The sequence below is a fragment of the Asterias amurensis genome, chromosome 10 (genome assembly GCF_032118995.1).
Source record: "Asterias amurensis chromosome 10, ASM3211899v1".
In the NCBI taxonomy this organism is placed as follows: Eukaryota; Metazoa; Echinodermata; class Asteroidea; order Forcipulatida; family Asteriidae; genus Asterias; species Asterias amurensis.
The window spans coordinates 22,283,103-22,310,048 of record NC_092657.1 but is presented as its reverse complement, the minus strand read 5'-3'; the positions used below and the strand labels follow the sequence as shown (position 1 = coordinate 22,310,048).

General features: G+C 41.2%; 1 protein-coding gene across 1 annotated transcript; it reads right to left on the bottom strand.

Moving 5' to 3' along the window:
* Positions 1 to 2,613: 2,613 nt before the first annotated feature.
* On the bottom strand, positions 2,614 to 26,660 carry LOC139942812 (uncharacterized). Its single transcript, XM_071939589.1, has 25 exons — positions 26,616 to 26,660; positions 25,286 to 25,373; positions 23,333 to 23,470; positions 22,505 to 22,615; positions 22,090 to 22,212; positions 21,012 to 21,401; positions 20,087 to 20,230; positions 18,642 to 18,845; positions 15,641 to 15,751; positions 15,265 to 15,372; positions 14,587 to 15,003; positions 13,313 to 13,420; positions 12,379 to 12,489; positions 11,808 to 12,176; positions 11,379 to 11,474; positions 10,207 to 10,608; positions 9,667 to 9,792; positions 9,133 to 9,249; positions 8,921 to 9,041; positions 7,753 to 7,824; positions 7,117 to 7,188; positions 6,274 to 6,345; positions 5,372 to 5,443; positions 4,616 to 4,702; positions 2,614 to 4,144 (listed from the first exon to the last, which is right to left on the bottom strand). The coding sequence occupies exons 1-25, from the start codon at positions 26,658 to 26,660 to the stop codon at positions 2,926 to 2,928; spliced, it is 4,923 nt and encodes a 1,640-aa protein (XP_071795690.1). The 3' UTR covers positions 2,614 to 2,925.
* Between the last annotated feature and the right edge of the window lie 286 nt (positions 26,661 to 26,946).

The following is a 26,946-nucleotide window of genomic DNA, read 5'->3' as shown; positions in this document are numbered from 1 at the left end:
AGCCTTAGACTGGTCCCCTATAAATACATGTATCGGCTTTACAGAACCAGATGTATCATTGGCTACACGTTCATGTATTGCTTTGGGGTTATGCCCCACGGCTTCGTGACCTCGATTTATTCATGTATCACGTATAACTGTGCTTAGCAGGTTTCTGTGCATGCTTAGCACGAAATCGGGCACATGTGGCAATAAGGGTATAGGCCTACGTAACTGTGAGTTATTTGATATTTTTTACCGATTTTTTTTTAAGTTTTTATTAATGGACTTCATTTTCCTTGTTCTATTTTTATATTCCTCATGAGAAAGGTGCCTCTCTTCTGTCCAACCCTTAGTTGCCGAAAACTACGTGAGATTCAGTGGCGGAAAATGTGCCAAAAATCTTACCAATCAGAAGTATCATATTTTTTAAGGTGTCATGCTCTTTGTGGGCCTCAGTCTTTCTTTCAAAAAATTAGGGGCGTAAACCGGCTCAAGCTTATCTTATTCAACCGTTGGTGGCGTGATTTCAATATGCGGCTGGCGAAACTCCACATCAGCATACTGTACATTTTGTAAAGTAGGATTTGAAACTACGCATGGTGGTATCTTGGTGAGGTTCCCGTATGCACTTGAGATGTGTTGCTTCGGAAGACCATCCTTTAGCCGACTTTAATTTAAAAAGAAACACCGGTAGAAATGTCGTCAAATATTTTCATTTTGTTTTATTTTGTGGCTAGTCTATACCCTCACCATCAGCAGAAACAAAATATGAAAACTGCACTTCTCTGACGGACTTCGTCAGCCCTTTAAAGAAAAACAGCAAGACCATACTTATGATTAAGGTGTCTGCCCCTTGATGACATCTTAGCTCTAAATTATAACCCCCTCCCCCTTTGTCGTCAAATATTTTCATTTTGTTTTATTTTGTGGCTAGTCTATACCCTCACCATCAGCGGAAACAAAATATGAAAACTGCACTTCTCTGACGGACTTCGTCAGCCCTTTAAAGAAAAACAGCTAGACCATACTTATGATTAAGGTGTCTGCCCCTTGATGACATCTTAGCTCTAAAAACACCCCTTTCAAAAAAGATGTTGGGCGTGAACCTGAGTCGATCGAGCTAATCTTTTTCTACCGTTGGCGGCGTGAACTTCTGACAGCACCCTCTTTTGAATCATTCAGCCCATCAATGATTAAAGGGCCAGTTTAAAAGATTAGCATTAAAGTTATTATAAAATGAGCTACATTTTGCTGTAAAATCAAATAAATATAATAAAAACACATGACAAGTCAATAAGAAAATAAGAAACAACTGAAAACAAGCTTTTTGAAATGTCCAACTGTTTTTAATTCATAAATGGACAGCTACCAACTTACTCGATCAAATTCAATAAAAAACTCACATAAATTAACACAATATTATATTATTTTATGTTGTAATCAACGACGGCAAAAGTTACAATAGACTCGATTATGACTAACGTATTAGGAAGAGTAATGATGGTGCAATTATTAACGCCTTAAAGGCAGTTGACACTATTGGTTATTACTCAAAATAATTATCAGCATAAAACCTTACTTGGTAACGAGTAATGGAGGAGGCTCCCTCTGAAGTGACGTAGTTTTCGAGAAAGAAGTGATTTTCCACGAATTTGATTTCGAGACCTCAAGCTTAGAATTTGAGGTCTCGAAATCAAGCATCTGAAAGCACACAACTTCGTGTGACAAGGGTGTTTTTTCTTTCATAGTTATCTCGCAACTCCGACGACCAATCGAGCTCAATTTTTCACAGGTTTGTTATTTTATGCTTATGTTGAGATACACCAAGTGAGAAGACTGGTCTTTGACAATTATCAAGAGTGTCCACTGTCTTTAACCCGTGGACATAGTATGCCGATAATAATGTCACATCAACACATGGTCGTACTGTTCGTGACTGTAGGCTCACTCACTCACTAACTCACTTTACTTAGTCGACCCAAGTTGTCGTGTTGCCGCATGTTTGAGTCGGGCTCTATGTCTGACACGCCATACAACTCTATCCTTCATACAGCTGATCAGATCCTCCTTGGTGTTTACTCCTGCGCCTTCAATCAGGGTCTTCGAGCATGGCCTTGCTGGATCTTCCGTGGCCACGCCTGCCGTGAGTGGGCTCCCACACGATGGCTTTATGGGCTGGTAGCTCTGGGTGCCGTAGACAGTGATCAGCAAGGCGTAGGCAGTGTGACCAGCAAGGCACAACCGGCGCTCCTCGATCTTTTCACTCAGTGCGGGAATGTAGACATATAGCTCCAAATTGATGATGTGATCCCTCCAGGAGGTATTCTGTGCAATCCGTAGCATCCTGATGTAGCAACCATTGATGGATTTGGTCAACGCCTTGTTAAGAGTCCAAAGACTCACACCCATACAGCAAGATGATTTATATTGCGGCATGAAAGAATCTCAGCTTTAAACCCTTGGGGAGCTGAGATGTCCAGATCTTCTTCATGTCATGGAGGGCTTTCCATGAAAGCGCCTTACGGACTTTGATGTCTTTCTCTGTACTCTGCATCCTGGAGCCGAGGTACTTGAAATCGTCAACCTTAGGCTACTGCAGTTTAACTTGCTTGTAAAAATTATTTTGCTGCTCTCAAATTTGTCTAAAACATGGTATAAACTCTGAAAGATTCACTGAAGCCATAAAACCAAAATAAATGTTGTTTGTCAATGGGCTATTGAATAATTCCGTAAGGGATCTTAATTACAAATCACGGCCATGTCGATTGGGCCTCATTGAAGATAAGGTTTCACAGATCTTTTCTTTCAGCGTGGAAAAATTAGAAAGTTATTAGCTAAAGTGTGTTTTCGGTCTACTGGCTTCAGACCGGTTGGGCTGCGGAGGAATTTTAATGGCCTTACGTTTCGACCCCTGCAGAGTCTTTCTCGAAGCCGTATAGATTGTTACAAACGTGTTTCGCAGGTTGGACACACATTCTCACAATTACAACTCGTGCTACTCTTTGCCTCAGTATTCGTCCCTTCGCCGTTACAGCACTTAGAGAAACAAGACACAGTAACTGATATAGCTTTACCTTTTGAGCGACGATCAGAAACAAGACTGAATATTGTATATAGATATGGATTAATGGATGAATTGATTGGTAGGATAAAGACAACGGTCCAGGCATACATGAAGGGCTGAATAGTAATAGCACCAGTCTGAGACAGAATCCCCATAATAATAACAGGCATCCAACACATGAGGTCCGTACCTACAATAACCGCCATACGTAATGCCATGTTCATCTCTTCCTTACCAGTCATATTAACTCTCGATTCCTTCATCCTTTGATGTGATGCTCTGAACTTAAAGAAGATGGCTGTATAGGCGATTGTGATAATCAAGAAGCAAATTAAGTTAACACCTAAGAAGAGAATTATGGAGTAGGTCCACGCAGGTTTGAGATCTTTTGGGACTGGGATTCTGAAACTATGCCTACCGTTATCAAGGCTCCCTTCTTGGAGGTCATAAGAAGCGGGTTTGGTGATGAGAGGCAAGCCGATACAAACGTCTGATAGACCGTATATATCAGAGTCAGCATCTGCCAGGATTGTTGGTAAACTACTAAGTATGAAACCAACTATCCAGATGGTCGCTACGGCAATACGCGCAGTGAACTGCGTCAAACGAATGATGCCATGGGGATAAACTATACAGAAAAATCGATCAAGACTAATAAGTGTGACGAAGAACACACTCGCCTCACTGGATAATACAGAGACGATACCAGCAAACTTACAAACTCGTCCCAACCTCCATGAGGTAGACACAGTGTAGTACAACTCGCCATAATGTATATCAGCAGTTGCTATAGTAACCATGTAAACACCCATTAGGAGGTCTGAGATCGCTAAGTTGAGCACAAGGAAGTTATGGACGTACTTGGTGCCGTGTCCAAGGCTTTGCGTCATAGCGATCCGACATCTCCATGCGACTACAGCAATGTTACCGATGAGGGCGCTAAGACCTAGGATCCACATAGACACTCGTAGGAATGTATTCTGCATCAGACTGCCACAGTTGAATAAAGGTGACTGCTGCTGCGTCGTGTAACATCGATCTGTATCAAAAGACTCCAGTCCTTTGAATTCACAGCAAAGCTGATGGTCATCTACGTACCTTTGGAAATAAATACAAACGAGAACAGTTCTGTAATGTAATGGTATGGATGACATGCACAAGTGTAGTTGTTGGTGACGTCACATAGCCATGGGTGCCGCCATGTTTGGCTCATTGGTTTATTACACAACAGTGACGTGTACGATAGTTCAGTTCACAAATACTATAAGCAGTTCTATTATGAAATTCATGGCAGGAGTAGTCTGACCATAAATTCAAATAAGTTTCTATTGAAATCACACAACATTGCTGTTTTTGTAAGCGTGTAGCTTTGTTTCAAAACTCTAGTACGGAAAATGTTGGTTGATTTGCAATGCATTGTTTCTCAAGCCCATTAAAAGACGAGGCGTCCAGCCGTGACCACCTTGCTCTGTGCTGGCCAACAAATACCTAGCTTAAGTATAAAGTAATGTTGTCACTGAAAAGTTTGGGATGTTGTAGTATAAGTGAATAAATAGCTCAGATTCTTACAGTGTTCGTAACTTCGTTAAGTTCTGGATAGCACCAGGTTGTACGGTGATTGGGTCGTCTCTGCCGAACTTGCCTCGCATCAACACGCTGAAAGTACATCAAATATTGAACAATAATAGTCGGGTTTGCATGTTATTATAGCTTTCATCACCTGAGTGGAATTCGGAGAACTTTAAAGGCATTGCCACTATTGGTAATTACTCAAAATAATTATTGGCATAAAACCTTACTTGGTGACGAGTATTGGGGAGAGGTTGATGGTATAAAACATAGTGAGAAACGGCTCCCTCTGAAGTGCCATAGTTTTAGAGAAAGACGAAATAATTTTCCACGAATTTGAATTCGAGACCACCGATTTAGAACTGGTCTCAAAATCAACCATCTAAACGCACACAACTTCGTGTGACAATGGTGTTTTTTCCTTTCATTATTATCTCGCAAGTTCGATGACCGATTGAGCTCAAATTTTCACAGGTTTGTTATTTTATGCTTATGTTGAGATACACCAACTGTGAAGGCTAGTCTTTGACAATTACCAATAGTGTCCACTGCTTCCAATATGAGTTAAATTTGGTTTCAAAGTTTTTCGAATCCTGTTTTAGCTTAGATGTCTTCAACCCCTCCCCGACCCACCCCCCCCCCCAATAAAAATAAATAAATAATAATAACTGCGAAAAAAGTATGCCCAAGTTGCTTACACATTATGATTTCGAAACCTGTTTTAGTCAATCTTACTCAGTCCTAAATTGTTCTTACATTGTTGTGAGTTGATCTAACCCACGGAAAGCAGCTTCATGGATTGCTCCTAAAGGGACGTCTTGAATAACGCTGCAAAACAGAAGTGAACTTGAGTTAGTTATAGCACAACATGTGAATGTTCAAAAAGGCAAATAACATAAAACCATGGTCCACTCAGACAGGGTGCCCAGTGCACCAACAATACATCAAATTACATAGCCAACTAATTTGAAAATGATAATGATTATCCAATTTATACAAAGAGTGAAAACATACATCTTATTATATCTGTGAAGAAGTAAACAACCGAAATCATTAAAAACCGAGTTACACAGCAACAATTGCATAGGCCCCTTACACACACAAGATAATAATGGTCATGCAAGGGGGATCCATTGCTTAATAGACACTGGACCCTATTGGTAAATGTCAAAGACCAGTCTTCTCACCTGTGAAAATTTGAGCTCAATCGGTCGTCGAAGTTACGAGATATTAATGAAAGAAAAAACACCCTTGTCGCACCATGGTCACACGAAGCTGTGTGCTTTCAGATGCTTGATTTCGAGACCTCAAATTCTAAATCTGAGGTCTCGAAATCAAATTCGTGGAAAATTCCTTTTTTCTCTCGAAAACTACGTCACTTCAGAGGGACCCGTTTCTCATAATTTTTTATACTATCAACCTCCCCCATTACTTGTTACCAAGTAAGGTTTAATGCTAATAATTATTTTGAGTAATTACCAATGGTGTGCACTGCCTTTAAGGGTTAACCAAACTTTATTGTGATTGCGCCAGATTTCTAACACTATAGGCAAACAAAGACATTATTAGTGTGCATGTAGTGCAAACCGTTATAAAGTTTTATATTATTGGTACTCGAATCGGCCGTGAACAGTAAATGTTATTATGGCAATACTTACATTCCGTGCAGATTAATCAGTTCTTTGAATGTGTCCTGTCGCAAAACAGAGAGGTCATTCTGTGAGATGTTTCTGCAGAGTAAAACACACAATGGAACAAAAATCTATGGAAATCGCACTAAATTTTTTGAGACAAGATAACAACAAAGCAATAGGAGACTTTTGGGACGCTTGGTGGCAGCAGACTTACCAGGTAAACTCCATTGTTCCCGGTAATGTGCGCATGCTCAGAGCTACGTAAACAATGGAAATTTACCTGTTAGGTCTGCTGCCACCTAGCGTTCCAAAGTCACACATTCAATAATTGTTAACTTGCTTTGAGACCTTCCACTGGCCCGTATGCTTCGTTTTTTGGATGGGCGTTAGGGCACCCTATGAGAAAACTGTACATTTCTAGTGTAGCATTTCAAGGGCACCAAGTCAACTACCAGTGGACATGTAGGCAAGCACCTTCGTTGCCTCGACTTTACTGACTGAAGGCAAACACTTATTGACAAAAAATGTGAAAAATTAGCAGATAATATACATGGACATTAAGAAACATTAATTTTTTCATTGTGCCGCATATTCAATTCAACTCAATTCAACGTAATACCTGGTGGGTGTATAATTCAACTGTAATGAACGGTTGAGTGTGTTGTCTTTGTTTAGATGCATGGCGCTTGTAATTTAGGCAGCGCTGGCAGATTACACTATCTAACGACTTGTCATCAAGTCTAATTTTTACTCGACGTTCAACCAGTATCTTCTCTTTGTATAACAGCAGAAAGTTGCGTTGCATTTTCTATAATCAGTGCATTAAAAATAAATATGATCGTAGAGGGCTTTGGGGGGTCTACTTACAGCCAAGATAAACTGCTCAATCCTTTAAATGACAAGGGTGCTATCTCCTCAATGCTATTGTTCGTAAGATATCTAATAAAGACAAAATATGGTTATTATTAATGTCACTTCTGAAAGCACAGGGTGGACAAGAAGGGTAATTTATTGCATTATACTCTCCTTTAACTTCAATGACCATTTTTAGTCCACATTTCCACGGTCTTGTATGGTGTGCATGTTGGGTTACAACTTGAAAGTACAGCCGTCGACTTCAGAAAACTCTTCCTAACTTAAGACTAATCTTAGGACTTAAGACGAGTCCCTACCCTGCACTGTAGCATGCAGACATTAAGATTAATCCTAAGTTAGGACGAGTTTCTCGTTCTAACTCGAGATAAGACACGTCCTAACTCTTAGTGAAATCGACGGCTGGTCTTTGAAAACTACCAATAATGTCCAATGCCTTTAAGTAATTTAACAAGACTCGGACTATTAAACCAAGGCACTGAACACCTTTGGTAATTGTCAAAGTCCCGTATTCTCACTCGGTGTAACCCAACGGTATGCATAAAATCACAACATTTGGACTAAAAAGTCAACTATAAAGCTGGTGTTTGCTGTCTTTCTTTACACTCTTGTAGTGTGTAAAATACTTACAATGTATGAAGTCTAAAGAAACGTTTGAAGTTTCCCGGTTCAAGTTTGCTCATATTCCTGCCAGAAAGTCGCCTTTAAATAAAGAGTAAAAATAATTCGAACTAATAGAACCAAATGATACTAAAACATAACACACTATTTTGGATTGGTTCTTTCGTTTTTACCCAAGTTTAATACAAACAAAGACCAGATCTTCCGTTTATTTATATTAATATTTACCGCTCTATCTTAATTTATTTTCTTTGTTCAACCCCGAAGTGTTAAAAAAGTCACACCCCTTAAAAGGTGAACCGTCGCTGGCTATACGACGGTTGTTTGGCTTCTGTCTGGCATCCATGAACACTTTCAGACAACATTGGGAGACCGCCAATCCAGATCAATGGTTCAGTTTGGGGCTGCGCAGGTGCGTTAAACCGAATGTCGTTGGTTCGATTCCTTTTCTTTGTATTGCCCATTGTTTATTGTTGCAAGTATAGTTCGCGTTTCCAGACTGCTTGCGGTACCACCATTATTATTATTTACTTTAGCTCTTTTAGTACTAATATATACTCTATTCATGTAAAAAGAGTTAAATCACTATTTGAAGAGCCATATGAAGGACAACTCTTTTTCGAGTGGTCTTCCACTCTTTTAGATTGAAGTTTGCATCTTTTTGAGTGATTTTTCACTCTGTCCTGGAGTGAAACCTCTCTAAAAGAGTGAAATAACCACCACTTTGGTGTTTTTCACCATTTTACATTTAGATAGTAATTTCTTTGTTCAACCCCGAATCATGTTAAGTTGACCCGGTCAGTTTCCCTTGTGGTTTAATTGATATCTGAAAAAAGGGAAATCAAAACAGTTCATGGTTGGTATGGCTTCTGACTGGCACAGGAACAGATTTTGGACATGGGGATACCCTAAAGATAGCTCGATTGGGGGAGCGCTAGCGCGTTAAACCGGATATTATTGGTTCAAATCCTTTTCTTTTTATTGTTTATTGTGGCCAGTGGAATTCGCCTTGACAGACTGCTGGCGGTACCACTAAACACCCCGGGATTTTTAATAAAAGATTTCCAGAGTTGTAAGGTCATTTGGACCTTCTGAAGGTAGCCCTCATAAGAAAAATGTAAAGCTCTAACAACTACTGCAAACAAAATCAGATTATGTGAAACGCTTAGATACTAACAAAACATCAATTGTGGCCGCCATGTTGTCTAGTGTTTCCTTGGCCCAGCCTGTCTGACAAGCAACGTAGAGGTCGCCCTCCTCATACCAGCAATCACATTCAACTGGACAGCGATTCTTATCTAAAGAAAATAATGGATTTTGTTAAAAGTCAATAGACGCTAAATATGTTTTTATTTTATTTTGCCTAGAATGAAGCAGCAGTAAACTCACCACAGTTGATTTCATCATCCTTAAGTAGGCACTGTTCCGTTCCATCACACACTTGTTCCCATAGCAAGCACTGTCCACTTCTACTGCACTGAAAATACTCGGGACAACTTACAGATGCTGATGGGGAAAAACACATTACATAATGATTGACTATTGTAATTATTGCGTCCAGTGCAATGTATTCACAACAAAAAAGTAATATTCACGTGCGAAATGCCTTTTAAAAATCGTATACAATTTAAATATGATCGAGCAAGGCATGCTGGGGAAAAAATGGCGCGGTGAGATCGATCACCCCACGGAACGAGGTTGGACTAAAAAGGGATTTTGTATAGTAACTCGGGAGAATAGTTCAGAATCATGCATGCTTTTAGCATTGTCCGTACACAACAGTTTAAGTCCAAATGATGACATGCTTCTCATTTCATAGTTGATAATACAAAACATGCGCACTGCCTGTGACTGTTGTTTGTCATCAGTCAATCCTGTAGTATACCAAAGGTTTGTTGGTTGGTGGAAGTTAGATTGTCTTACAGCATTGGTTTTCATCTGTTCCATAACCGCATTGTACGAAGCCATCGCATACAGCGTCTACTGCTATACAGATTGTTGTATTGTCACAATGAAACTCTCCTTCTCGTTCACATACACCATCGTCAACTGCAAGAAAGGAATATCATGCATTAATTTATAAACAAATGTTGTTAACTAGTCGACTGCCTTATAGCAAGGTCACAGACTTGCCAACTCATCAAGGACTTTTTGTTTTGGTTTTATCTTGCACTGATCTGTGTTGGAACTAACTACTTTCTCGAGTCGTGTGGAAAAACATTGGCACCCAGGGGGACATTTGCAATTCTAGAGCAGTGTCTTACCAATATACCACCGAGATTGCCCGGTAGCTAGAGCACTTTGTTTAATTGATGGTAAATTTGAATCGTTACTCCCCATTACTCGTTACCAAGAATGGTTTTATGCTAATAATTATTTTGAGTAATTATCAATAGTGTCCACTGCCTTTAAAGGCAGAGTTTGATTTATTATTATTATTGGCATTATAGTTTAATATCTTACCTGAGTCGTTCATCTTGATTTCCATCTTAAATCCACGTCTCGTTACTGAATAATCTGACGTAAACATGACGTATGCTTCATCTCCACGAATCAGAATCGAAGTTAGCTTCGTAGGTCCAGATATCACCAGTTCCTCACCAGTTTCCGTGTGTATTACATCAGTCGAAGTAGTACTTATATCCCCAAGGAGTAAACCTCGACTAGAGATAGTTACTTTGTCATATCTGGCTTCAGTATCAAAATCTAGAATATTGATTTGTATGAATCCGTTGGCGTTATCTGATTGTATACTCCATCTACAATCCGTGTCTGGTTTGTATTCGCTTGGGTAATGAGGGGAGGTTAGGTTGTACGTTTTGTGATACTTCGTTAGGCAGATTGTTAACTCACCACACGAACCAACTGAAGAAAAACACATGGGATAATATTTGCAAGTAAGATACTCATCACCTTAAGAAACCTGGCCCTGAATAAAATCTTGAAAAACATATTATTATTATTTTTCAAGAAGGTTTTAAAACTTTAATGGAAGTTTGTATAACTAATAGAGGTGTGCGGTAACATGCACATCTGTCTGCCTGCTTATGGAACACTCAAGTTGGGTTTACTGTAAGAAGTCCCACTTGCGGGCGAATCAGTTAACGTAAGTTTTATGGATTGGGATAATGGTAGGTCGAGGGTTAATAATAATAACAATAATGATCGATATTTATACAGCGCTTTAAAAGGCTGGAATATACAGTATTTCATGCAAGGAAAGGGACTTAGTTTGAATTGTTAGATCTACTCCTTTTACAAAGCACCATGTGATGGTTTACGAGGTGCTGTGGCGCAATATGCCACTGCACTGGATTTGTTTACCTATGTCACGCAACACACGTGACCAACGGCTTAACGTCCCATCCGAAGGACGACGCAATGGTTAAGTGTCTTGCTTAAAGGACACAAGTGTCACGGCAGGGGATTAAGAGATGTTTAGCTTTGGGTTTAGACTATAGTGTGAATCTATTATGCCATAAGTTTTATGGTAGGATTAGTGTTAGGGTTGTTTCACTTGGGGTTAGATTATCATACGACCTTATGCCGCTAGTTTTATGGGTAGGATTATTGTTAGAGTTAGGTTTAGGGTTACAGTTAGCTTTGGGTTTGGATTATAACATGACTACGCTTACGTCCGCAGTAGTAGAGTTCCAAGAACTTGTTCAATGGTCTTGCGAGGCAAATCAGATCCGGTGACCCACACGTTATTTGATTCTCCTCGCAACTCACTGAAAAAAAAAAACTGATTTATTAGTTCAGAAAACGGGTAATATCTTGTCTGTTTTGGCAACGAATTTGTATAATAATCATTTCAGGAACATGGCAGTTTATTGGCGATTATAATTTGACTTGCAAATAAAATACAATTACCCATTGCGCAAGCGCTAGTTATTAAATGATGTGCATTTTGGTATAGCTTTGAACCTTGAACCTCAATCCAAGCCTAATTCACGCGTACCTAGTATTTGCGAACATGTCTATGGCTTTGAAACACAGCCATAATAGTGTTTGTGCTTTGAACACGTTTATTCAATGATGCCCTCTAGTAGGGGGAGTCTTACCATTTCTTCGTGACTCAACGTGGAATGAGAACCCGCTATTCTCGCCAATGTAGTCGGCCTCAAAATAAATCCACATGTTTGCATTCCTTGATGCCATTGCAACCAATGGTTTGTGGTCACCACCGGTTAATCTCGCTCCAATCTGTGTTGTCTTATTTGCGACTGTGTCACCCCAGCCGAATGTCAACGGATCGTCGTTACCATAAAGCTGTATCTCTTGTGCAGTAACAAAGACATGAAATCCAGGGGGTGCCACTATTTGCCAAAAACACTTCAAGTTGTTGTAGTAATCCCGAGGATAATTTGGAGAACTGAGTGTAAAAGGTTGAACATGATGCGAAAGCTCAATGGTTCTGCGTCCACATGGACCTAAAAAGGAACATAATTAAGAAACTAATAGCTTAACGACGAAAGGTGGCAGCAGACTATATTAAAACTGTCTTGAATGAGAAACTTTGGAATGCTAAATGGCAGCAGACTTACAAGATAAATGTCCATTGTTTTCAGTGGACCAGTCAAATTCTAGAGACTAGAATAATAAAGAAGATGTACAGTTGATCAGGTTGCTTACCACAGACAGCGATATTGTCGCCCTGACATCGCCCATAATCACCACATAATGTGTCTACGTGAACACACCGGCCTTCAGATCTGCAAAATATCTCATTGTCTGTACAGGAGTCTACAATGCAATGATGCAAAGACAATAGAAAGCATTGTTTAATCTGGACACTATTGGTAATTGTCAATGACCAGTCTTCTCATTTGGTGTATGTCAACTATAATGCATAAAATAACAAATCTGTTGAAAATAGAGCTCAATTGGTGATCGAAGTTGCGAGGTAATAATGAAAAAACACCCTTGTCATACGAAGTTGTGTGCGTTTAGATGGTTGATTTCAAGATCTCAAGTTCTAAATCTGAGGTCTTAGAATCAAATTCGTGGAAAATTACTTCTTTCTCGAAAACTATGGCGCTTCAAAGGGAGCCGTTTCTCACAATGTTTTATACCATCAACCTCTCCCCATTACTTGTTACCAATGGGAGACTTTTGGGACGCTTGGTGGCAGCAGACTTACCAAGTAAAATCCATTGTTCTCGGTAATGTGTGCATGCTCAGAACTACGTAAACAATGGACATTCACCTAGCAATTATTTTGAGTAATTACCAATAGTGTCCACTGCCTATAAGCAATGGTAACTTTTGATGAGGTACATATAAACTGGATTGTCTTTTTTTCGGAATATGTAATCTAGATTATCTGTTTAGTTTATGATTTTTGCGGATTGTCTCTAAGAGGATATAACGATTATGACATAGAAAACTGTAAGGCACTTGACACTATTGGTATTTAACTTCTGGCATTTAACTTTAGGACGAGTATCTCGTCCTAAGTTAGGACGAGTAACTCGTCCTAACTCGAGATAAGACTGGTCTTAACTCTTTGTAAAATCCACCCCAGGATCTCCTGCCACACCGGTTTTACCCCCATGGTCATACTCACTGCACCCAAGTTCGTCCCCATAATCCTCACAGTCTACATAACCATCGCAGATAGATGAGTTGTGTATACACACACCAGTTGGGCACGTGTACTGACCCAAGTCACAATCTGAAAGGTAACCAATGAACACTGATAGATGAGTTGTGTATACATACATCAGTTGGGCACGAGTACTGACCCAAGTCGCAATCTGAAAGGTAACCAATGAACACTGATAGATGAGTTGTGTATACATACACCAGTTGGGCACGAGTACTGACCCAAGTCGCAATCTGAAAGGTAACCAATGAACACTGATAGATGAGTTGTGTATACATACATCAGTTGGGCACGAGTACTGACCCAAGTCGCAATCTGAAAGGTAACCAATGAGCACTGATAGATGAGTTGTGTATACATACACCAGTTGGGCACGTGTACCTACCCAAGTTGGGCACGTGTACTGACCCAAGTCGCAATCTGAAGGGTAACCAATGAACACTAAATACACTTTCTTTTTTCTTTTCTTATTTATCATGAGGAACCTCTCAGTGAAATAATTGTTTTTAGTGCTGCCCAGCAACTACAAAACACATCATAATTTAAAATTGTATTAAGACGTACTGGACACTATTGGTAATTGTCAAAGACTAGCCTTCACAGTTGGTGTATCTCAACATATGCATAAAATAACAAACCTGTGAAAATTTGAACTCAATCGGTCGTCTAATTTGCGAGATAATAATGAAAGAAAGAAAAAACCTTGTCACACGAATTTGTGTGCTTTTTGATGCTTGATTTCGAGACCTCAAAATTCTAAACTTGAGGTCTCGAAATCAAATTCGTGGAAAATTACATCTTTCTCGAAAACTATACGTCACTTCAGAGGGAGCCGTTTCTCACATCACAATGTTTTATACCATCCATCTCTCCCCATTACTTGTAATCAAGAAAGGTTTTATGATGATAAATATGTTGAGTAATCACCAAGAGTGTCCACTGCCTTTAATATAAAATGTATTTATAAAAACTAATTGATTAAGAGAAATATTAAAAGTAGAAAAACAGTAAGATTTAATTAAAGACTACGAACATACGACACCAGCACAACGTCTTTACCAGCAATTCAATAAAGACAAAGGTTAAACATCTGGGCCAGCCTGGAAAAGCACCGCATGCCCCACCTGTTAACAATTCAAATTTATGTATCCACAGAAATCACTGGTCATGTAAAACCAATACCTGAGACCAGTCTATGATTGGATCGAGAAATTAAGGCACATCAACTCGCTTACCGTTTGGTGCAATCTCAGTAACTGTTGCATTCAACACGTAGTAACCATCTAAGTGATTACGCTGAGCAAACGATACAAGTTGCCCACGTGACGCCAACGCTTGCTGCGTTACCCACATCCGGGAGCTTCTTGACGTCACATACTCACGAAATGTTACCGGAAGAGAATCATCATACGTCACAATATGTAGCACTGTTGATTGGTCAGAAGGGTCCTGACCGTCGCCAATGGTAATTTTCAAGGGTGGATAGTCGAAAGTGATTTGTTGGATAAAGAGGAAGTGGAGAGAGACAAGATGGTCGTCCGAGGCCGTTATGAGAAATAAACAATCCATAGAATGAGGGCTGATTGGTTCATACGTGATCACGTGATATAGTCCATCGGTGACGTTTATCGAAGGTCGGAGGCCACATCGTCCTGGAATAAAAAGCAAAATGTTGGCTTGTGGATTTGTAATTAAGAGCATAAACATTTTTGGTTGGATCAACAACCCACGTGAAACGTTCAATGTAAAGCCCATCTAGGGTTTCTTTCACCCATTCTTCCCTTTTTAATTCTCTAAAACGACTCTTCCAAATTCGACCTCTCTGATACAGCCTCTAGGGGGCGCAATATATTAATGCAAATTTATACTAAACGAGGGTTATGAGATACTGTTTCAACGTTACCGTTACATACCACATAGATACTCGTCGCTGAAGCGATCGCATTGTGCTAACCCGTCACACACAAAGACATCTTCCAAGCATTTCTCACCGCACGAGAGTTCGCTGGAATCACATTCATCTGTAACAAAAAGGGTCTTAGCTACTTTCAGGCACACTTTTCATAATAATCTATTCAGAAATCCCGCTGCTTGTCAAAATAAAATGAATATATTTTGTTATGGTAGAATAGCAATAAATGCAATAGCTAATGACTTGATGAGGGTTTAACCCACAGTTCGAGAATCAACTCTACTGGTGTAAAACCGTCAGATCTTTGTTTAGGCCAATCTGGTTTGGAAAGCAGTTTACATCATCTACAAAATAAACCAATTTGTGTACAAACTTACAGCAGCCTTTTTCGTCAGCTAGCGATGGGCATTGTGGTATACCGTCACATATCTGGTGTTGTGGTAAACATGTCAACCCGTTATCACAGATAAACTCATCTGGACCACACTCTGGGAAGAAACATGTGTACGACTTTCAGTCAATTAGTAATATAAATGTGTGTCCATGATGGTAGAAATCACGATTACATTTTTAAAACTACTTATTTTGCAGGTTGGCAACGGTTTTGAATAACATAGGGTAAGGGTTGTTAGGTTTAGTATAGGGTTGGGTTGTGTTAAGTTTAGAGTTTGGTATGGGTTAGGGTTACACAGTTGGGCAGGGTTAGTGTAGGGGCGGGGTTGGGGTTGGTAAGGGTTACAGTTGGGCAGGGTTAGTGTAGGGGCGGGGTTGGGGTTGGTTAGGGTTACAGTTGGGCAGGGTTAGTGTAGGGGCGGGGTTGGGGTTGGTTAGGGTTACAGTTGGGCAGGGTTAGTGTAGGGGCGGGGTTGGGGTTGGTTAGGGTTACAGTTGGGCAGGGTTAGTGTAGGGGCGGGGTTGGGGTTGGTTAGGGTTACAGTTGGGCAGGGTTAGTGTAGGGGCGGGGTTGGGGTTGGTTAGGGTTACAGTTGGGCAGGGTTAGTGTAGGGGCGGGGTTGGGGTTGGTAAGGGTTACAGTTGGGCAGGGTTAGTGTAGGGGCGGGGTTGGGGTTGGTAAGGGTTACAGTTGGGCAGGGTTAGTGTAGGGGCGGGGTTGGGGTTGGTTAGGGTTACAGTTGGGCAGGGTTAGTGTAGGGGCGGGGTTGGGGTTGGTAAGGGTTACAGTTGGGCAGGGTTAGTGTAGGGGCGGGGTTGGGGTTGGTTAGGGTTACAGTTGGGCAGGGTTAGTGTAGGGGCGGGGTTGGGGTTGGTAAGGGTTACAGTTGGGCAGGGTTAGTGTAGGGGCGGGGTTGGGGTTGGTAAGGGTTACAGTTGGGCAGGGTTAGTGTAGGGGCGGGGTTGGGGTTGGTAATGGTTACAGTTGGGCAGGGTTAGTGTAGGGGCGGGGTTGGGGTTGGTAAGGGTTACAGTTGGGCAGGGTTAGTGTAGGGGCGGGGTTGGGGTTGGTTAGGGTTACAGTTGGGCAGGGTTAGTGTAGGGGCGGGGTTGGGGTTGGTAATGGTTACAGTTGGGCAGGGTTAGTGTAGGGGCGGGGTTGGGGTTGGTAAGGGTTACAGTTGGGCAGGGTTAGTGTAGGGGCGGGGTTGGGGTTGGTTAGGGTTACAGTTGGGCAGGGTTAGTGTAGGGGCGGGGTTGGGGTTGGTAAGGGTTACAGTTGGGCAGGGTTAGTGTAGGGGCGGGGTTGGGGTTGGTAAGGGTTACAGTTGGGCAGGGTTAGTGTAGGGGCGGGGTTGGGGTTGGTTAGGGTTACAGTTGGGCAGGGTTAGTGTAGGGGCGGGGTTGGGGTTGGTAATGGTTACAGTTGGGCAGGGTTAGTGTAGGGGCGGGGTTGGGGTTGGTTAGGGTTACAGTTGGGCAGGGTTAGTGTAGGGGCGGGGTTGGGGTTGGTAAGGGTTACAGTTGGGCAGGGTTAGTGTAGGGGCGGGGTTGGGGTTGGTTAGGGTTACAGTTGGGCAGGGTTAGTGTAGGGGCGGGGTTGGGGTTGGTTAGGGTTACAGTTGGGCAGGGTTAGTGTAGGGGCGGGGTTGGGGTTGGTTAGGGTTACAGTTGGGCAGGGTTAGTGTAGGGGCGGGGTTGGGGTTGGTAAGGGTTACAGTTGGGCAGGGTTAGTGTAGGGGCGGGGTTGGGGTTGGTAAGGGTTACAGTTGGGCAGGGTTAGTGTAGGGGCGGGGTTGGGGTTGGTAAGGGTTACAGTTGGGCAGGGTTAGTGTAGGGGCGGGGTTGGGGTTGGTTAGGGTTACAGTTGGGCAGGGTTAGTGTAGGGGCGGGGTTGGGGTTGGTTAGGGTTACAGTTGGGCAGGGTTAGTGTAGGGGCGGGGTTGGGGTTGGTAAGGGTTACAGTTGGGCAGGGTTAGTGTAGGGGCGGGGTTGGGGTTGGTTAGGGTTACAGTTGGGCAGGGTTAGTGTAGGGGCGGGGTTGGGGTTGGTTAGGGTTACAGTTGGGCAGGGTTAGTGTAGGGGCGGGGTTGGGGTTGGTTAGGGTTACAGTTGGGCAGGGTTAGTGTAGGGGCGGGGTTGGGGTTGGTAAGGGTTACAGTTGGGCAGGGTTAGTGTAGGGGCGGGGTTGGGGTTGGTAAGGGTTACAGTTGGGCAGGGTTAGTGTAGGGGCGGGGTTGGGGTTGGTTAGGGTTACAGTTGGGCAGGGTTAGTGTAGGGGCGGGGTTGGGGTTGGTAAGGGTTACAGTTGGGCAGGGTTAGTGTAGGGGCGGGGTTGGGGTTGGTTAGGGTTACAGTTGGGCAGGGTTAGTGTAGGGGCGGGGTTGGGGTTGGTTACGGTTACAGTTGGGCAGGGTTAGTGTAGGGGCGGGGTTGGGGTTGGTTAGGGTTACAGTTGGGCAGGGTTAGTGTAGGGGCGGGGTTGGGGTTGGTAAGGGTTACAGTTGGGCAGGGTTAGTGTAGGGGCGGGGTTGGGGTTGGTTAGGGTTACAGTTGGGCAGGGTTAGTGTAGGGGCGGGGTTGGGGTTGGTTAGGGTTACAGTTGGGCAGGGTTAGTGTTGGGCGGGGTGTGTGGATTATCGCACCATAAGATCGTCTCAAACCACCACCTCCTACGACTGAGAGATTATATTTATCTCAGGTTGTGTTAATCTCAGGAGAGACTAAGATAATCTCGGTAGAGATTAAGCTAATCTCAAAACTGCATGCAAAGTATGACGTTGTACTTGTAATACGTACCAGCAGTCTCATTGTGCGTTGTTAGCGTGATGGACACTATGTGATGCATGGTTAGAGTTGGTAACGTTTTCAGATGCAAAGCCAACCAGATATGAACACCAACACTTGGTGAAAATATAGGTAGAGAACCTATGTGCTGGCCAGTGACACTCATAAACAAAGTTGAAAGGTCAACTTCGCTGGTACCTGTTGCTATCCCAGCAGTGACTTTGCTAGAGTCGTCTGGTTCCATGCCATTAAAATTTATTTCAAGTTTAGAATATGATGGTACATTGACCACCCAGATGCAGTCTTGATCCCATGCAAAGACAGACTTCAGCACGTGGTGACTTACAACAATTTCTCGCGTTTCCTCGGCACCGAGGACTATAAGACGAGAACCGCAGGCATCTGCGTTGATCAAATAAAGACAACGAAATAGTTGGACTTTACTTGAGGGATTATTGAGTTTGCTGTTTGGTAAAATTGGGGCTTTCAAGACCTGAACTTTTTCGAGTGTAACATTTAGTTTAGCATGGCACATTGGTGAAAATCTTGACCAAATCACATCTTCATTGACTGGAGGCACTGGGCACTATTGGCAACTACTCCAAGATTGTTAGCATCAAAACTTCACTTGATAACGAGCAATGGAGATCTGATGATGATGGTATAAAGCATTGTGAGAAACGGCTCTCTCTGAAGTAACATAGTTTTTGAAAAAAAAAGTAATGTCTCACTCAAATATTAAAAGACTTCGGCATCTGAAAGCATACCAATTTATTCAACAAGGGTGTTATTTTCTTTCAATATTCTAAAAATTTCAAAAAATAGTTAATGGCCTGACGTTTCGACCCTAGCAGAGTCTTTCTAAAAATTTCAACAGATCTGTTATTTTATGCATACATTGGGATACACCAAGTGAGAATGGTCCTTGACAATTATACTGTTACTAAAGTTGTCCATAGACTTAAACGTAATATTACAGCCTCATGCTCTCGCCTCTCATTGACTACAACGTAATATTACAGCCTCATGCTCTCGCCTCTCATTGACTACAACGTAATATTACAGCCTCATGCTCTCACCTCTCGCCTCTCATTGACTTAAACGTAATATTACAGCCTCATGCTCTCGCCTCTCATTGACTACAACGTAATATTACAGCCTCATGCTCTCGCCTCTCATTGACTACAACGTAATATTACAGCCTCATGCTCTCGCCTCTCATTGACTTAAACGTAATATTACAGCCTCATGCTCTCGCCTCTCATTGACTACAACGTAATATTACAGCCTCATGCTCTCGCCTCTCATTGACTACAACGTAATATTACAGCCTCATGCTCTCGCCTCTCATTGACTACAACGTAATATTACAGCCTCATGCTCTCGCCTCTCATTGACTACAACGTAATATTACAGCCTCATGCTCTCGCCTCTCATTGACTTAAACGTAATATTACAGCCTCATGCTCTCGCCTCTCATTGTACGTAGTTAATTCCTCGCTATTTATTTATTATTTGCTTTAACATTTTACTAATTTGTATACTTATATGCGCTGTTGATGTACTGATTAATTACCATATTATTTTGTTATATTTTCCAACAAGAGCCTGGGCTAAACATTTTAGTGAATTAAATAAAGTACCTTGATACTTGTCTTGACATTGAGAAGGAGCTTCATCCCAATAATCAGGACAATTAAACCTTCCATCACAGATTGATTCTTGAGTAATACAAACCATACTCTCAGATACCATGGGACAAAGAATCGTCCCAGCTGGACATAACCCTTTGAGAAAAAGAAGGGGGAAAAAACATGAAGGAAATATTAAGAATGACGACAGCTTATAAATATTAGTATAGCTCATACATATTCATGAGCGAAAGTCGAGTTCTTACTTGTCCATTCATCATCACGCGCAGGGTGCTATTTTGCCATATACTTCCACTACCTCGGGGGAGCTAACATCGACTAGTCACCCTCAAACCATGTTACATATTTTGTATAATAATAGAGGCTTCTTTTATAGCGCTCAAATTCGTCACCCAATGATGCTCTTGGTGATTCAATATTACTAACCCTAATATGAAATTAGGAGTTGAAAGTTTGCATTGTGGAAGTATACCTCCATGATGTTTGCGGAAACACCATGTACATATCGCCTTTTATGAGTAGTATTGGTCCTGAAAATCCCACACGCTTCCCGCCCTAAGCCCAGATTTCCAATTTACTGCCTTTGCCACTGAGCCAAGTACTTAAGCGTCACCAACGTAGCTACGAGTCCGTGTAACTGACTGGTTAACATGAGCAAAAAAAAACATGGCGGCGTGACGTCACTTGAAAACCAAAACAGACTTGTTCAGTCTTACCATCAATAGGCCTTTATCACATTGTGACCATCTTGATTTACTTCATTCCAACTCATTGTAACCAAATTGAGGCTGGACGAAATAGTAGGCTGGTGCCATGTTTGCGCAATGAATGTAAGCATTTATTACTGTATTGGAAACAGGGAACATGACCAAGATGGTGACAGCGTGATAAAGGTCTATTCATTACAACTACTTACTTTCAAGTCTTTGGTCAAACTCCAACTCAATTTCTGGCTGCTGTCTGTAGTCGCTACTTCTGGCGAGTTGACTTGACCATATAAAGATATAGGCCTCTGTAGATTGCCTGGTAATATAAACCACACCTGAAACGACGCTGGTGTATGTACTAAACACAACATTCTCTGCCACTTCAGGGTCATCGCCAAGTCCAATTAACAAACGGAATTTCCCCAAAGATGGAATAATCAAACTGCGCACCGCTATGGATATGTATGCGTTAACGTAACTCCTCACCGACCATACACAACTGTATAATCCAGTGGGGTTGGATACCAGACCTGTATGTTGGAAGACTACTGGTGTCTGCGGGCTAACGTAGTAGATATTTCTCGCATCACAGTACCGATCTGCAAGAAATGATTTCACAACAAAATCTTGTTTTTTCGCTACTGTCGTTATTTCGTAGTAGTTATTTTTTAGGGAAGTTTAATTCCAATAACACCAAACAGTCAGCAGCAGCTACATGCTTAACACAGTAACGATAACATTAATAACAGTAGCAAAGGCAACAACAGCACGCACAGGTGTGAGACATGTCTTGCGCAGTAAACCATTCTGAGCGAGATATACTTCACCCTTGGGCATTAAACATATTCATTACATACAGCAGTAATGGAAACTGGAGTTTTCGAATTGATAAAGGATTTTGGTACCTTTTGTAGATACATTTTGATGGCATGACATGAATCCCTACTCACTGTATATGAAGATGTATGTATTATTATTATTTACTTGTAGAGGTTTCAGCCTTATAAGTCGTCAAGGTTTTGAGAAAAAAAGTGAAAAACCTTATAAGGCAATATGTTCTCAGGAGCCTCAAGTAATATTAATACATTGTACATACTAAAATTATTTTCGTAACATTGTTTTTTTTTACTCATTTGACCTACAGCTCACTAGGAATAACTATTTTAAGGTAAGCTTTCTACTTCCATTATCTTCAAACTGTGTAAGTTTAATGTAAATCTGTGGATATTGTGTTCGGTGTCAACAAAAAGTAGCCAGATCCTTTAAATTCCGGCCTCATCAACTCACCGCAGAAACGTTCATCTCCTTCGTAAAAATATGAAGAGCAATCTTCAACTCCGTCACAGAGTTGAAAGAATTCAAGACAAGTTCCTTCATCTTCACAATAAAACTGATCAATGTTGCATGGTCCTGATGGGATGAACAAGTCTAAGATTCAACGTTTATAATCTACGTTCAAACAACGTTTAAACAAACAGACCAACAGACAAACAAACAGACAACTTATTATGGAAACAAAGGCTTTCATCAAGTGTTGTCTATGATCCCTTTTTAAAATATTTATTTTCTGTTAAAAACATTTGTAGAACGAACAAACGATCGAACGAACGAACATGCACCCAAACAACAAACACCCCCAACGAACAAACAAACACCTTAACAAAAAAACAAAAACAAACAGATAATAGCAGCTTCTATTTACCGCATCCCAACTCGTCAGATGCATCAGAGCATTCGACCACACCTGAGCAAACTTGAGACGGTTCGTCGAGGCAACCAGTAGAATACTTGCATTGAAGAAATGAAGGACATTCTAAAATCAGAAATAGAAAAGTTATTTATGAGTAACTACCAATAGTTGAGGGCGCCGTCATTATAATCGCGCGCGTACAGATTCACTGTGATCAAGAGGACACATGTCAGCCATGTTAGGCAAAAACATGTAAAGCATCCATTTTGAATTTAAAAATGGCCGGCCTACACAATTTCGTCTGAGATTGTTAACTTGTGTCTTTTTTTCAAAAAGGAAGAAAAGAGGCGGCCTCTAAAAAGGAAGCGGTAGGGGACACTAAACATGTTTGCTTTTTCTTCTATTATTTTGGCCTTAAGGGTTGGTATTATTTAAAAGTAAATTCATGAAAGGACATGATATTTTGTGATGTAGATGTTTTTATCACTGATGCAAGATGCCTTGTGGTCCTACAAAATGGCGGACCATGATAGTTCAAATTTTATCATGGTGGTCAATGACGTCATGACCAGTCCATCTATGGGTGCGTTCGATAAGCTTCCCTGGGTCGACCCCGCAGTGCTCACTCGGGTGAGCCCCTGACAAGAGCTAATCGAACGATCACACTCGCCCTCTCGTGGTGACGGCATGCACCTCAGGTCACCCCAAGTGACCTACTCCACCAGCAGGGCACTGGGGGCTGACCCAGGTGAGCCCCGTCAAAACTATTCGAACGTACCGGGGCAGCCGGTGTCGACCCAGGGAAGCTAAACGATCGCACCAATTATGTTTACGGCTCACCATGATAACAGAATAATTCATCGGTTTCGGTGTGGCAATCGGACCAGTCGTTACACTGACCCTCTCTGCTTATACACAAACCATCACCACAGGAAAAACCTCTCGCAAACAGTCCTTGTTGAGGGTGAAATATAGGATCTGCAGAAAGAATCGATGTGAATGTTTATGTATAGGTACTGGTGGAAAAGGGTTGTATCTAATCAAGTTAAAGGAACACGTTGCTATGGATCGGACGAGTTTGTCTTTAAAGCGCTTGTGACCGTTTTTTTTTATAAAATACATATGGTTGGAAAGATGTCTTAAAAGTAGAATACAATGATCCATACAAGTTTGCCTCGAAATTGCGTGGTTTTCCTTTTACTCTGCGAAATAACACGGTCGGCCATTTATGGGAGTCACAACTTTGACTCCCATAAATGGCCGACTGTGTTAGTCGACGAGGTAAAAGGAAAACCGTGCAATTTCGAGGCATGTTTGTGTGGATCATTATATTCTACTTTTACAACATCTTTCTACCCATATGCATTTTATAAAAAAACCGGGTACAAACGCTTTTCAAAGACCAATTTGGCCGATCAAAGGCAACGTGTTCCTTTTAGTAGCGTTCTGCCTGAACACCTTTCTTTGTTTTTGGTGGCGTGTCATGGCCGAGAGGTTAAGATCACCAGACTCGAGCTCTGGTGTTTCCGATCAGCAAAGTGTTGGTTCGAGAGTCGTCACACTTGTTTTCCGTCGTCCTTCAGATGGGACGTAAAGCCATTGGTCCCGTGTGTTGTGTAATGTACGTACAGGAACACAGTTATACCTATCGATAAGAGAAGGGGTTCTCCCCGGTGTTTCTGTCAGTGGCTGCTGAATGCGCATTGCACCACATGCACGGTATAGCAATTAGTTGCTTAAAGGGGCAATTTAGGGGTGTAGAATCATAATAATGTTTTTATAGATGGTTGCTGTAAAAAAATCATTAAAATGTCACGTAATTAGCAAAAATTATTTAGAAAACCAAAAGCGGTAAAAGGCCAGCGTATACGTGTTTCCAGCCGTTGCAACTGTCAAATCTTCGTGACATCGTCGCACAATGTTGTAAGTAGACTGGTGCTTTTTGTTTATAGCAACGTTTTACTATGACGCAGCATAGGATCCAGTCTATCGATGTATTATAAACAACCAGCTGCATAAATATACGGATCAGGCAAATCCTTCGACGATGGAGGTAGACCTTCGTGCCTCTTGCTCTATGATGCTTCTACGTAACTACTATTTTAATGTAAGCTTTCTACTATCATTATCTTCAAACGGTGTAAGTGTAGTGTAAATCTGTGGACGTTGTTTTTTGTGTTACAAAAAGTACCCAAATCCTTTAATCAAAATAATCCATGCTTAGTAAAATCAAATACTGGCCAAGACTCCACTCAATTGTTATGCTAAGTAAACAATAGCTCAATACCAGTCACAAGCAATTTATATGGCATGAAGTTTGGGCCAGTAACATGTGTAACATAAGCAAGCTCTGTGCGTGCTTAACCAATTTCTTTGCTTAAAGGGAAGGTACACGATTGGTAATTGTCAAAGACTAGTCTTTTCACTTGGTGTATCCCATATATGCATAAAACAACAAACCTGTGAAAATTTAGGCTCAATCGGTCATCGAAGTTGCGAGAAAATGATGAAAGAAAAAACACCCTTGTTGGACGAGTGTGCTTTCAGATAGGAATAAAAGACTTCCAGCTAGAAGTCTTTTAATATTTTAGTAAGAAGTTACCTCTTTCTCAAAAACTACATTACTTCAGAGGGAGTTGTGTCCCACAATGTTTCATACTATCAACAGCTCTCCACTGCTCGTTACCAAGTCAGTTTTTTAGCTAATATTTGTTTTGAGTAATTGCCAAACGTGTACCTTCCCTTTAAGCAGCTCTATGAAATTGGCTCCAGTCTGTGTATAAAACTCCATACCTGAACAGGGAAGTGCTTCTTGCTGACAAGACTCATATAGCAAAGCACAGATGGTGACGTAGAGAAATAACACATCCATTGCAAAGTTCTGTCAACAAAATCAGAGCAGATCAGTGTTTAATAAGACAAAAACAATAAACATTTTTATAAAGTGTCAAAGTGCGTAAGATTGATAAGTACCAAAATTACAGAAAATACAGAAAGAACAACAAAATGCACAAAATGAGCACAAAGTTTTCCACAAAAAGATATGTGTTATAAAACATAAACAAATAAACTACCGACCCTCCAAATAGTGCCTAAAATATAGTTAAGTGATTTTCGTTCTTTAATCGTTTTTAACTAAAGACTTTAAATAACTTGCTATAATTGATTATATATGCTGTTTTTAAATAAATTCCAGGACAGCTGTAACATTCATCAGGCAGGGATGAATGTTACCGATCTCCGAATAGTGTTTTGAATAATACGAGTGTCACTCTGATCAGCAGAGTGAGGGTTCGAATCCACAGCCGTGACACTTGTGTCCTTAAGCAAGACACTTAACCATTGCTTCGTCCTTCGGATGGGATTTAAAGCTGGTGGTCCCATGTGAAGTGAAACGCATGTAAAAGAACCCAGTGCACTTTTGAAAAGAGAAGGGGTTCGCCCCGGTGTTCCTGGTTGTGGCTGCTGTATACGCCGCAACACCTTGTAAACCCTTATAAGGTGCTAAGTAATTGTGTCTCAAAACTCATCACTGCAATTACCTATCTTTCTGAAATTGTTTATTGTACTCAGCGCCTTGAGTACCTTGTTTGGTAGATACATGCGCTATATATAAGTCTTCGACTTCGATATTATTATCATTATGTCACATGCATAATGTTGGGCCACACCGAGTTAGAACAACGGTATTTGACAATATTGTTTAAGGAGAGTCTTTCTTTAAACTATTTCTGTGCGTCACTCTATTGATGAAAGTGTAGATTACTTCTTTTTACGAATCTATCGCATGTACAAACAGAAAACATGATGTGCAACAAAACACACCTGAAAACATGTTTTCTTTCAATTTAAAATGTTGTTGTTGTTGCTAAACAACACAAGTATGATTGTTCTTGATAATGTTGCAAAATAGGGCTATACAACGTGAGAATCTGGAGTCGTTGACAAAAAAAAAACACCACGAATTTCAGCAGATAGACTGAAAGGCTAAGTGTTGTTATTATAATAATTATAATTGAGAAATCTAATTAATTAAAACTGTTTTACGTAATTAAAGGGGAAATAGTTTAAGACTCGAAAGTTAGGACTCGAAAGTGTAGATTCGTGACTACAATGTACTCGCCTTTGCCTGGTACATTCCATTTACGAATCTACACTTTTCGTCCATTCTCCTTAACTTACATCCAATATTATTAGTTATTGAAGCTTTACTGCTCACCACTTTTTCCTGTTTGAATATCAAACCGGTCTTGTAATTACTAACAGAGGTTTGCAGCGGTAGCACCTTCTGAATAGCGTTGAGTAGTGATGGTTCTGAAAAGAACTGGCGGTTGACAACTCGTTTCAATCAGTGTGCTCTGATCGTCTTCATCCTTGATTCTCTTATTACATGCTGCTTAAGTACTTAGCTCAATGGTCTGAGAAGGCAGGAACTGGACAAGCTTGGCTCAGGT

Coding starts and splice junctions, on each gene's coding strand:
- LOC139942812 (XM_071939589.1), bottom strand. CDS start 26,660: ATGGACGAAAAGTGTAGATTCGTAAATGGAATGTACCAGGCAAAG. Junction 23,471..25,285: donor AGAAGCACTTCCCTGTTCAG/GTATGGAGTTTT, acceptor TTCTTTCTGCAG/ATCCTATATTTCACCCTCAA. Junction 4,145..4,615: donor TTAACGAAGTTACGAACACT/GTAAGAATCTGA, acceptor TTATTTCCAAAG/GTACGTAGATGACCATCAGC.